The sequence below is a fragment of the Haematobia irritans genome, chromosome 5 (genome assembly GCF_050003625.1).
Source record: "Haematobia irritans isolate KBUSLIRL chromosome 5, ASM5000362v1, whole genome shotgun sequence".
NCBI classification, from domain to species: domain Eukaryota; kingdom Metazoa; phylum Arthropoda; class Insecta; order Diptera; family Muscidae; genus Haematobia; species Haematobia irritans.
The window spans coordinates 112,875,297-112,889,681 of NC_134401.1; the positions used below are offsets into that span (position 1 = coordinate 112,875,297).

The 14,385-nt window shown below is 24.9% G+C and overlaps 1 protein-coding gene across 1 annotated transcript in view; it reads right to left on the reverse strand.

Moving 5' to 3' along the window:
• The window catches only part of LOC142240656 (uncharacterized), a 73,644-nt gene extending 59,527 nt beyond the window's left edge, over nt 1-14,117 (reverse strand). The window contains exon 1 of the mRNA XM_075312361.1: nt 12,690-14,117. Coding sequence (XP_075168476.1) covers nt 12,690-13,771 — 1,082 coding nt within the window. The 5' untranslated portion in view covers nt 13,772-14,117. The remainder of the gene's footprint in view (nt 1-12,689) is intronic.
• Between the last annotated feature and the right edge of the window lie 268 nt (nt 14,118-14,385).

Sequence of the window (14,385 nt, forward strand, 5' to 3'; positions counted from 1 at the left end):
TGCAAAATTTTCTGTAATTATTTTTTTTTTAATTCCAAATAAATAAAAATATTTTGCAAATTTTTCTATAAATAGAAAATTTTTGAGAAATTCCTTATAAATAGAAATGAAAACTTCACTATAAATAAAATTTTTAAATTTTTGCACAATTTGTCAACCAAAACCATATGGGTTATGAAGAAATCCGCAAAATACATAAATATAGTAATGACCTGATTTATACTTTTTTGGAAAAATTTAAAATTAGAAAAAATATTTGTGATAGGAATTTGATGGAATGACTAATATATGGAAAGAAACAAATAAAAATTCACAAAAACTAGAATTTAAAAATTTTTTTTTTTTAATTTTTGAAAAATTTAAAAACAAAATATTTTGCAAAATTGTCTATAACTAAAGATTTTTTTTAATTTCCAACAAATAAAAATATTTTGAATAATTTTCCATAAATCGAATATTTGTGAGAAATTGCTCATAAATAGGAATTTTATGAAAAATTCACTATAAATATTTTTTTAACATTTTTTTTTCACAATTTTCTATAACTAAAAATTTTTGGAAAAAATTTCTATAAACCAAAATTATATTTCATGTTAGCCTGATACCGAAACAGGCAATTGACATCCAAATGCATTATGATACCTGATACCGAAACAGGCAATTGACGTCCAAATGCATTATATCTAATTATACAATTATTTTTCGAGCTTTATGGACAGATATAGAAATATTTTGAAAAAATTTCTATAAACAAAAATATTTTGAAAAAAATTCTATAGATAGATTATTTTTGAGAAATTCCTCAAAATTAAAAATTTTATGAAAAATTCACTATAAATAAAAGTTTCAATATTTTTTGTACAATTTTCTGTAACTAATTTTTTTTTTTGAAAAATTCCCGATAAATAAATATATTTTGGAAAACTTTCTAGAAATAGAAAATTTTTAAGAAATTACTTATAAATAGAAAATTTTATGAAAAATTCACTATAAATAAAATTTTTAATTTTTTTTTCACAATTTTCTGTAACTAAAAACAATTTGGAAAATTCCCAATAAATAAAAATATTTTGAAAATTTTTCTATAAATAGATTAGTTTTGAAAAATTCCATATAAATAGCAATTTTATGAAAAAAATAACAATAAAAAATTTTGTTTTCGAAAATTATTTTTATTTAAAATTATAATTTATTAAAAAAATTATCTTTATTTTAAACAACGCATTACTAGAAACTATTAAAAATGCACTACAAAAATGTTGAAAAAACGTTCTTCAAATTTTTAATAAATTTTTTTGAAAAATTATATATAATTTTTTGAAAAGTAGAACATTTTTGACAAAATTATTTTATTATTGATTTTTTTTACAGTAAAAATTAGATTTTTAAAAATTTTCCTATACATAAATAGTTTTTCTTCTTTTAATTCCTGTAATTTTTTTTTTTACATTTCACGTCAGTAATAGAATTTTAAGAAATAGAATTTTTTTTAATGATGAAAAACGAATTTGGAAAATGTTCCTATAAATAGAAAATTTTTAATAAATTCTTTGCAAAGAGAAAATTTAAAAAAAAATCACTATAAATAGAAAATTTTTTTAAAAATTATATATGATTCTTTGAAAAACATAACATTTTTGAAATATTTATTTTATTATTTACAGTACATATATGGTTTTTAAAAATTTTACTATATATCAACGTTTTTTTAAATTCCTGTAAATATTTTTTTGAACATTTCGTGTAAATAAAAATTTGTAAACATTTTTTTTACAAATAGATTTTGAAAAATTCACTAAAAATAGAAAACTTTTGGAAAATTCACCAAAAATAGATTTTTTTAATGATGGAAATTATGAAAAACGAATTTGGAAAATTCCCCTATTAATAGAAATTTTTTTAATAAATTCCTTGCAAAACGAAAAATTTTAAAAAATGTCACTGTAAATAGATTTGTGAAAAATTATCAAAAATTATATATGATTTTTTGGGAAACAGAACATTTATGAAATACTTATTTTATTATTTACTGTAAATATATGATTTTGAAAATTTTCCTATATATCAACATTTTTTAATTCCTAAAATTTTTTTTACAAATAGATTTTGAAAAATTCACTAAAAATAGAAAACTTTTGGAAAATTCACCCAAAATAGATTTTTTAATATTGGAAATTATGGAAAACGAATTTGTAAAATTTACCTATTAATAGAAAATTGTTTAATAAATTCTTTGCAAAACGAAAAATTTTTGAAACAAATTTCGCTGTAAATAGATTTTTTTTTTTGAAAATTATCGAAAATTATATATGATTCTTTGGAAAACAGAACATTTTTGAAATACTTATTTTATTATTTACAGTACATATATGATTTTTAAAAATTTTCCTATGTATCAACATTTCTTAATTCCTGAAAAATTGTTTACAAATAGATTTTGAAAAATTCATTAAAAATAGAAAACTTTTGGAAAATTCACCCAAAATAGATTTTTTAATATTGGAAATTATGGAAAACGAATTTGGAAAATTCCCCTTTTAATAGAAAATTTTTTAATAAATTCCTTGCAAAACGAAAAATTTAAAAAAAATGTCACTGTAAATAGATTTTTTTTTTGGAAAATTATCGAAAATTATATATGATTCTTTGGAAAACAGAACATTTTTGAAATACTTATTTTATTATTTACAGTACATATGTGATTTTTAAAAATTTTCCTATATATCAAAATTTTTTTTTAATCCTGAAAAATTGTTTACAAATAGATTTTGAAAAATTCACTAAAAATAGAATACGTTTGGAAAATTCACCCAAAATAGATTTTTTTAATGATGGAAATTATGGAAAACAAATTTGGAAAATTTCCCTATTAATAGAAAATTTTTTAATAAATTCCTTGCAAAATGAAAAATTTACAAAAAAATGTCACTGTAAAAAAATATCGAAAATTCTTTGAAAAACAAAACATTTTTGAAATACTTATTTTATTATTTACAGTACATATATGATTTTTAAAAATGTTCCTATATATCAACATTTTTTTTAATCCTGAAAAATTGTTTACAAATAGATTTTGAAAAATTCACTAAAAATAGAAAACTTTTTGGAAAATTCACCAGAAATCGATTTTTTAATGATGGAAATTATGAAAAACGAATTTGGAAAATTTCCCTATTAATAGAAAATTTTTTAATAAATTCCTTGCAAAACGAAAAATTTACAAAAAAATGTCACTGTAAATAGATTTTTTTGTGAAGAATTATCGAAAATTATATATGATTCTTTGAAAAACAGAACATTTTTGATTTTATTTATTATTTACAGTACATATATGATTTTTAAAAATTTTCCGATGTATATATTTTTTTAATTCCTGTGAAAAAATTTATTTTTTTTTGTTAATAAATACTTGTGAACATTTTTCTACAAAAAGTTTTTGAAAAATTCACTAAAAATATAACATTTTTGGAAAATTCACCAGAAATAGATTTTTTTTTGTAATGATGAGAATGGTGAAAAACAAATTTGTAACATATTGAAAATTTTTATAAATTATTTACAAAAAAAATATTTTAAAAATTTCACTGTGAATAGAAAATGTTTTGAAAAATTGTCGAAAATCATATATGATTCTTTGAAAAAAAGAAAATTTTTGAAATATTCTATAAGATTTGTAAAAATTTTCCCATATGTATATTTTGTATTTACTGCGAATATTTTTTTAAAATTCCCTGTTAATAAAATTTATTGAAAAGTTTTCTAGAAATAGATTTTCTAAAAATAACAATATATAAATAAAAAAGATTTTGAAAAATTCATTAAAAATCGAAAATTTCTTAAAACTTCACTATAAATAGAAAATTTATGAAAAATTCACCAAAAAGGTGTTTGAATTTTTATCTACGAATAGATCTTTTTTTTAACCACTATAAATAAAATAGATTTTGAAAAATTCACTAAAAATAGAAAATTTTTGAGATTTTCATATACATATATTTTGTATATATTTTTTTTGGAAAAATTCACTATAAATAGAAAATTTTTGAAAAATCCACTATAAGTAGAAAATGAGAAGAAATCTTTCAAATACGTAAATATAGCAATGTCCTGATTTTCTTTTAGGATTTGATTCAATGACTACCACATGGTAAAGCAAAAAATAAATAAATAATAATTGAATGAAAATTCATAATTTTTTTTTATAAACAAAATAAACCCCATTATCTCTTTCAAATGTTGATTTTTTTATATAATGTGCATTTTAATGACCATTTTGCTAACCCTTAAGATGAAAATAAAAACCTAAAAAAAAATCTTAAAAATCAAATCAAAATATTCTACAGGGCAAAGATGGTTGAATATTAAGCAATGGCGAGTGGATTAATAAAGCGTCATTAAGGCCTCGCTTAGAGGCTTTTTAACCAAAGATAGAAAATTACAATTTTTTTTTGAAGTAGAAGCAGTAGGGATGAAATTTTGGGGAAAAGTAGAGGATTTTTTTTCATTTAAAGGTAATTTACTTTAAAAGTAAATTACTTTTTTATTTATTTTTTTTTTAATTACAAATTATTTTAATTTTAATAAGATTTAATTCATATAGAAAAACTATCCTTTTTGTTTTTCATTTCTTCCCGAAATCTTTAATTCGGCCCTCTTTTTCCAATTGGCCATTCTGCAAGCCTTCTGTGTATTTTTGTTTTCTTTTTTCTGGTTTATTTGTTTTCGGGCTACTGTCTCTTGATCTGATTTTAATATACGAATAATAATCCCTGCATATAACAACAACATTGTTGTGGAAGCCCATGAAAGACTACATCCACGGCTGCTACTTACTACTCCATGTAGATTTTTCTTTTTTATTCCGGCCTGCCTTCTCAACTCTGGTTTGGAGTATATGGCGATATGTGTGATGATTTTCGTGAAGAGGTTTAAGCTGTTCGCTGGATCATTTCAGTACTTACTTGGATTTTCTGAAGTGTCTTACAGAGACGGAAAGACAAACCATGGTAGCAAAGCTTACGCACAGATATTACCATGGATGGTAATGAAATGGACGGACCGTATACGAATTGATGGACTCGAAGAGACAAAACCAAACTTAATGATGAAGATGGCTATCTTAGTCATCATTATCATAATGATGATGATGATGATGACGGTGGTGATACCTCTTACATTTTTTTCTTGCTTCTTTTGTGAAATGTGCTACTAGCAATTGTTAGTTTGAATAGCTGCATGCGTGACATGTTTTTTGTTTTCTGGACTTTTTTTTTGTATGTTTTTCGGTTGTGTTTTTTTCGTTTTGGGATATTTTCATAAAAAAAAAACACAATTTGGAGTCGTCACAACTACTATTTGCTGGATATGCATGGTGTTTTGTTTCTTTTGTTATTTTGGATGGAGAATATCCGTCAGTCAGTATTTTCCTTTTTGTGTTTTTGGTATAGGGATAGCAATACAGAATAGGATATTTTATTCAAAACGATTAAAGATTTAACCGTTGAAAAACTTTTTGTTGTTCGAATGAATTTGGGCTTGAACCTACGACCCTCTATATGAAATACCTTAACTATGTGTCCGTCCGTCCAAATGATCCAGTTTTTTTAAATGAAAATTCACCAAAAAATCAAAATTTGCAACATCAAAAGCTTCCGATTCTTCACTCATTGCAATAGACCAAAAGTGGACTTTTTTCGACTATTATAATTTAAAAAAAATCGAAAAATTTTTTAAAAAACTAAAAAATTCGACTTTTATCTTGCATTACAATTCCAATAGCATCATCCAAAACCCAAAAATTGAATATTTCAAAATTCGAGTCATACAACTTTGAAAAAAATCCAAAAATCGAAATCGACTTTTTTAAATTTTTGAAAAAATCGAAAACTTTTATTGCCTTTCAATATCGCTTAATATAATCTTGCGTGAGGCTATACACCAAATTCGTAATTTTAAGATAATTTTCTATCCCCAACAAAACATCTCTACTGCCATCCCTAATTCAGTCTTTTCATCTTATTATTATGTCGGCTAGAGTAGGGGGGTATATATCCAATAATAAAAACCGAAAACTAAACGTATCATTGGCATTGTTGTTTGACGCTTAAATTTGTGTCCGTCCGTCCAATCGTCTGTCCATTTGTCCGTCTTGGGTTTTTGTGTGGCAATAAGTGCTTTTGATGTTGCATGAGTGGTACTATGAAGTGGCAGGCGGCTAGTCAGCCTAACTGGAGGAGACCATTCTATTGTTTTGGGGCTGTCGCTGTCGCTTTTGCTGTTGTTGCTGGCTGCTTTAGTTCTTTTTTGTTTTTGTAAATTGGACATTCTATTCCCTCCATCAAGTTGATTTCGTTGTTGTTGCTGCTGCTTTTTCGTATTCAAGGGATTTTTTTATTTGTTACGTTGTCTTGAATTTTTGTACATTTCAAATATTATAATGGACATTCTTTGTCAGTGTCAAAGGCAAAGCTTCCACTCAATAAGCCAGCCCCCTCCCTTCTGCTCCATCTACGTGTCCAACTTTTGTTCCCCCAAAAAAGTTTTATGACCACAGAAGGCCCTTTTTTGTTGATATTCTAAAGCGTTTTAGTTTTTTTTTTCGTCTCCGCTTCCGAAAGAGGGATTGGGACTGGGACTATTGGCTGCGGCATGTGTGTGTCAATATGGTAATCTTTTGAAACGTTTAGACAATCCACAATAAGGGACTGTCAAATTTAAGACCAAAGCAACTTAGTTTTGTTGTTTTTTTTCCTTTTTGGCTTTTATTCTGAGTAGTATCATATCTTGTCGTTATTGTTTTCTTTTTGGTTTTAGGAAGAGGGGGAAGGGATCTTTGAAGCATGCCAATTACAATATTTATATATGCCACTGTCAAGTTGTTATTATCATTATCATTATTGCTATTGTTATAATATTCATTTATTTCGTGTCTTGGGTTTTCTTGTTGGGGCAGGGTAATTCAGTTGAAATGTGTCATTTGAAGTTTCTTAGAAAAAATTAGAAAATTTTTGAGAGTTTCAATAGAGGAAACCTAAAGTCAGTATGCTAAAGAAATTCGTAAAAATTGACATTTTCCTTGATTTAGCTAAAATTAAATCAAAATAAAATTTTGACAAAATTTTCAATAGAAATCAAATGTTGACAAAATTTTCTATAGAAATAAAATGTTGAGAAAATTTTCAATAGAAATAAAATTTTAACAACATTTTCTATTTAAAAACAAAAAATTTTGAAAATATTTTCTATAAAAATAAAATTTTTAATAGAAACAAAATTTTGAAAAAAAAAATCCTTTGGAAATTAAATTTTTGACAAATTATGATAAAATTAAAACAAAAAAATCCTTTGGAAATTAAATTTTTGACAAATTATGACAAAATTTTCTATAGATTTCTGTAGAAATAAAAATCTCTATAGAAATAAAATTTTGACAAAATTTCCTATAGAAATAAAATTTGGCAAAATTTTCTATAGAAATAAAATTTTGACAAAATTTTCTATAGAAATAAAATTTTGACAAAATTTTCTATAGAAATAAAATTTTGGCAAAATTTTCCACAGAAATAAAATTTTGACAAAATTTTCTGTAGAAATAAAATTTTGACAAAATTTCTACAGCGATAAAATTTTCTATAGAAATAAAATTTTGACAAAATTTCTACAGCGATAAAATGTTGACAAAATTTTCTATAGAAATAAAATTTTGACAAAATTTCCTATATAAATAAAATTTTGACAAAATTTTCTACAGCGATAAAATTTTGACAAAATTTTCTATAGAAATAAAATTTTGACAAAAATTTTCTATAGAAATAAAACTTTGACAAAATTTTCTATAGAAATAAAATTTTGACAAAATTTTATATACAAATAAAATTTTGACAAAATTTTATATACAAATAAAAGTTCGACAAAAAAGGCAACATAAATAAAAAAAGACAAAACTTCCTATAGGAATAAGATTTTGACAAAATTTTCTATTGAAATAGAATTTTGACAAAAAAAATTTTATAGTGATACATTTTTGGCAAAATTTTCTAAAGAAATAAAATTTTGACAAAATTTTCTAAAGAAATAAAATTTTGACAAAAATTTCTATAGAAATAAAATTTTGACAAAATTTTTTATAGAAATAAAATTTTAACAAAAGTTTCTATAGAAATAAAATTTTGGCAAAATTTTCTATAGAAATAAAATTTTGGCAAAATTTTCTGTACAAATAAAAGTTTGACAAAATATTCTATAGAAATAAAAAAACAAATATACAGAAATAAATTTTTGATAATATTTGCTATAGAAATAGAATTGTGACATAATTTTTTATAGTGATACATTTTTGACACAATTTTCTATAGAAATAAAATTTTGACAAAATTTTCCATAGAAATAAAATTTTGATAAATTTTCTATAAAAATAAAAAATTTGAGAAAATTTTCTATAGAAATAATATTTTCACAAAAACGTTTACAGTAATAAAATTTTCTATAGAAATACAATTTTGACAAAATTTTCTATAGAAATAAAATTTTGGCAAAATTTTCTATAGAAATAAAATTTGGCAACATTTTCTATAGAAATAAAATTTTACATAGAAATAAAATTTTGATAAAATTTTCTATAAAAATAAAAAATTTGAGAAAATTTTCTATAGAAATAAAATTTTCACAAAAACGTTTACAGTAATAACATTTTCTATAGAAATAAAATTTTGACAACATTTTCTATATAAATAAAATTTTTACAAAATTTCCTATAGAAATAAATCTGTGACAAAATTGTTCATAAAAATAAACATTTTGACAACAATTTCTATAGAAATAAAATTTTGGGAAAATATTCTATAGAAATAAAAGTTTGACAAAATATTCTATAGAAATAAAAGTTTGACAAAATATTCTATAGAAATAAAAAAGACAAAGCTTCCTATAGAAATAACATTTTGACTAAATTTGCTGAGCAATAGAATTGTGAAAAAATTTTTTATAGTGATACATTTTTGGCAAAATTTTCTATAGAAATAAAATTGTGACAATATTTTCTATAGAAAAAATTTTGAGACAATTTCCTAGAAATAAAAATTTCAAAGCAAATCCTTTGGAAATTAAATTTTTGACAAATTTTGAAAAATTTTCCATAGAAATAAAGTTTTGGCAAAATTTTCTATACAAATAAAATTTTGACAAAATTTTCTATAGAAATAAAATTTTGAAAAAATTTTCTATAGAAATAAAATTTTTCCTATAGAAATAAAATTTGGGAACATTTTCTATAGAAATAAAATTTTGACAAAATTTTCTATAGAAATAAAATTTTCACAAAATTTCCTATAGAAATACAATTTTGACAAAAATTTCTATAGAAATAAAATTGTGACAAAATTTCCTATAGTAATAAAATTTTGACAAAATTTTCTATAAAAATAAAATTTTGACAAAATTTTCTATAGAAATAAAATTTTTCCTAAAGAAATAAATTTTTGACAAAATTTTCTATAGAAATAAAATTTTGACAATTTTTCTATAGAAATAAAATTTTGACAAAATTTTCTATAGAAATAAAGTTTTGACAAAATTTTCTACAGAAATAAAATTTTGACAAAATTTTCTATAGAAATAAAATTTTGACAAAATTTTCCATAGAAATAAAATTTTGACAAAATTTTCTATAGAAATACAATTTTGACAAAATTTTCTATATAAATAAAATTTTGACAAAATTTTCTATAAAAATAAAATTTTGACAAGTTTTCTATAGAAATAAAACTATTTTAGAAAATTTGTATAGAAATTTTTCAAAATTTTCTATAGCGATACACTTTTGACAAAATTTTTCAAACTTCTAATAATCCCTTACAAATGGTCCTTATCATTAAAATGGAAGTAGAATCAAGCTGCTCTCATTGATACAACTATTTTCTTCCCATGCTGAAATGTCTTTGGGCTTTCTAAAATATTTCTGGGAGATATGTAAACCTCTATCCCAAAGTGTAATGTGCACCTCCAAATACAAACATCAAAATCTTTGAGCCAAAAAATAAAACCATGCCAACAAGCTTGGCTTTTTTTTCCAGCAATGAAAGTTAATTTTCTTTTAATCCATTGCAAAAACGAAAAACAAAAACGAAATCTCAGTACATGCCAATCAAGCAATTTGAGTTTAGCCTCTTATAAATGTAATTATCTTGGCTTAAAGTTATTTACTAACGAAGTTGGTCTCTTCAGTTAGGCTGGATGACTGGCAAACCGCACGAACCTATTCAGCGAAGCCACAAACAATTTTTAAGAAATTACTTTCAAAATCTTATGAAAGCAAACTTTAACCTACATTTTGAGGAAACCTTTTTTTTTTTTGAGGAGTTCCTCCAAAAGAAAATAATGATAATCATTAAACTACATTTACATCGGCAAGACAATTTGGTCTACTCTATGTAATTACCCAACAATCCCTAGGAAAAAAAGGTTTTAAAATTAGAGGAAAAAACACATAAAATTCACTATTAAAAATTACTCAAAGATAATTGTTTTTAGTTGGGGCACGAGGGTCTTGTGATTACACCGGAAACTTAAAATGATGCTGGTGGTGCTAGATGATGGTGGAGCTGATGATGGCGATTTGATTGGGATATCGCGTTCAAATAGGCCTAATGTTTAACTCTTGATTTCATCATAATCTACCCAAAATGAGAGTGAATTTGTAGGGATTGTCATGATGGAATAACATTGAAATTAATTGGTATTACAAAACTATGTTCAAAGGGTGAGTGATATGCCAGCCTACCAAGGTAATATAAAATTACAAAAGTGATTTTACAAAAAAAAAAAAAAAAACAGATATGGTTAACACCCAGATGTTAAAATTTTTGGGATTTTGGAGCAAGCATAAGATAATTTGTAGTTTAAATGTGTGGTTTTGCCATTTTAAAGAAATATTTTAGAGGTGAAGTACAGAGACAGCCCTGAATCGTGAAACAGGAATAGCCCATTTAACCTTCTATTGCACTCAGTGCATATGTTTGCAACACCCAGAAGTAGACAAGATAGACACATGGTGTCTTTGGCAAAAATGCTCAGGGTGGGCTCCTGAGTCGATATAGCCATGTCCGCCGGTCCGTCTGTCCGTGAACACATTTTTGTAATCAAAGTCTAGTCCAATCAACTTCAAATTTGGCACAAGTATGTGTTTTGGCTCAGAATAGAAACCTATTGATTTTGGAAGAAATCGGTTCAGATTTAGATATAGCTCCCATATATATATATTTCGCCCGATATGGACCTATATGACCCCAGAAGCCAGAGTTTTACCCTAATTTGCTTAAAATTTTGCACAAGAAGAACAATTAGTACTATAGTCAAGTGTGCCAAATTTTATTAAAATCGGTTCAGATTTAGATATAGCTCCCATATATTTATTTTATTTTATTTTATGTTATTTTTTTATTTTATTTTAGTTTATTTTATTTCATTTCATTTCATTTTATTTTGTTTTATTTTATTTTATTTTGTTTTATTTTATTTTATTTTATTTTATTTTATTTTATTTTATTTTATTTTATTTTAGTTTATTTTTTATTTTATTTTTTATTTTATTTTATTTTTATTTTATTTTATTTTATTTTAATAAAGTTGCTAGTAGCATAGCAATATGGACTTATATGGCCCCAGAAGCCAGAGTTTTATCCTAATTTGCTTAAAATTTTGCACAAGAAGAACAATTAGTACTATAGTCAAGTGTGCCAAATTTTATTAAAATCGGTTCAGATTTAGATATAGCTCCCATATATTTATTTTATTTTATTTTATTTTATGTTATTTTTTTATTTTATTTTATTTTATTTTATTTCATTTTATTTCATTTCATTTTATTTTATTTTATTTTATTTTATTTTATTTTGTTTTATTTTATTTTATTTTATTTTATTTTATTTTATTTTATTTTATTTTATTTTAGTTTATTTTATTTTTTATTTTATTTTTTATTTTATTTTTTATTTTATTTTTTATTTTTTATTTTATTTTTTATTTTATTTTATTTTTATTTTATTTTATTTTAATAAAGTTGCTAGTAGCATAGCAATATGGACTTATATGGCCCCAGAAGCCAGAGTTTTATCCTAATTTGCTTAAAATTTTGCACAAGAAGAACAATTAGTACTATAGTCAAGTGTGCCAAATTTTATTGAAATCGGTTCAGATTTAGATATAGCTCCCATATATTTATTTTATTTTATTTTAGTTTATTTTATTTTATTTTATTTTATTTCATTTCATTTTATTTTATTTTATTTTATTTTATTTTATTTTATTTTTTATTTTTATTTTATTTCATTTCATTTTATTTTATTTTATTTCATTTCATTTTATTTTATTTTATTTTATTTTATTTTATTTTATTTTATTTTATTTTATTTTATTTTGTTTTATTTTATTTTTATTTATTTTATTTTATTTTATTTTATTTTAGTTTAGTTTATTTTATTTTATTTTATTTTATTTTATTTTATTTTATTTTAATAAAGTTGCTAGTAGCATACCAATAAATCCTAGCCTTACTGACTCATGTGTTTTGATGTTTCTTGTAATGTCCTTGTGGCCAGGTAACCATCATAGGATTTTTTTCAACTCAATTATTCCCCACTCCTCAATTCAGCAGTACGTAATAGTGGCAACTCAAAAATCTTATCTTCACTTACCTATGATGTCTCCGATGACCACCACTGCCCAAGGGGGCCATTGTAGTGACCATAGGTCTTTGCTGGAAATACTGAAATTGTTGCATATATGCCGCCGCTGCTGCTGCTGCACCAGCATCTCCAGCTACAGGTGCATTAAGGAATGGCGAAGACGCTGCCGCACTTGCAATTTGTCCTAATGCATTGGCAGCGTTGCCACTATGATGATGAACATTTCCATATTGATGATGGCCATTGTGATGGGGTTCCATAAATATGGCCGTATAACGTGGAGGATAATGACCAGTAGGTGAGTTCCTTTGGCTGGCGGCTGCGGCAGCAGCCAATTGGGCTGCTGTGGCCGTGCATTTGGTCTTAGTTTTATGTTTGCGCTTAGTACGTTTTGTAGTACGGCTACTGGGAGCAGCTGGTGTCTGTGGACCAGCCACTTGTGGGGAAGCGGCGGTAATGGGCCCGCCACTACTGCTCACATAACCCCCTTGGCCAGCCAGACCACTGATTATACTGCTACCATGTAATGAGGGTGGAAATTGTAATTCACTGTAAATGCTAGACTCCAAAATATTACTATCCGATGTGGTACGATTTAGGATGAATTGTTCGAATTCATCAACCAGCATATGTGGTTCCGAATCCTCTTGGTCATTGAGTGGATGTTGGTCGCCTGAATTATTTAGACCATTGCCCTCCATGGTAGTCGTTGTTGGTGATGATGTTTCCAACAATGCCGTACTCTCCATAGCCATATCCTCGGTGTTGGCCATGGTAGAGGTCATACGGTTTAAGCTATTGGTACTGCAGCTTGAGCTAATCACTATTTCCGGTACTGCATCATGATATGTGGTTGTGGAGGTTGAGGTGGATGATGTTCCCTGTAATTTGGTTGTATTTGGCGTATCATTTTCAAATAGAACCATGCCAGAATTAATGGTGGATGTTGTTGTTGTTGTAGCTTTAATCATGGTGGCTGAGTTAGGGGTGATGTTGCTTGTTGTCATATGGCCTAGATGGGGGTTATTTTCTTTAGCATCCATATTGGCATTAATTTGTTGTTTCTTTTGCTTTTTTGGTGTAGAAAACATTTTTTTTAAATTATTTTAGCTTTTCAATTAAATTATTTTAATTTCACGAAATTTTTGTAGGAATTCTCTCTAGTTTAACAGCAATATTTTTTTTGGAAAATTAAAAAAACAAAATAGTCCCTAACTCAAAACACCAAAATATAATAAAATTTTCACTGCATTGTGGATTTGTTTATTCCTTTATTGGTTGATAATTATTTTTTTTTTTGTTTATTCTCTTTTGGAATATTTAATTTTTCGATATTTTTGTCATTTCACGTACAATTTTTTTGTAATCACTTCGAACTATTTCCGTTTTGTAATTTTTGTGATTCAAAGTAACGTGAATCCCGACCAACGATGTGTTACGTTCGGTGTACCGCCAAAAACTGATTTACTAAAATGTTTTGTTTACATCTCTTGCTTCCATCACTGGCTCTCTCTCTCTCTCTCTTACTCTCTTCTTCTCCGCTCATTGTATTAATTGCCAGTATACAAATAAATTCAACCACCAACATGTCACATTTTAGCCGGCATAAAAGTAGGGGAATTGGATATGGATATTCTCTTTTGACTCTCTCTCGCTCAATTGTGTTGTGTATTGTTAAATATTTGTGCATATGTGTGTTAGCCAT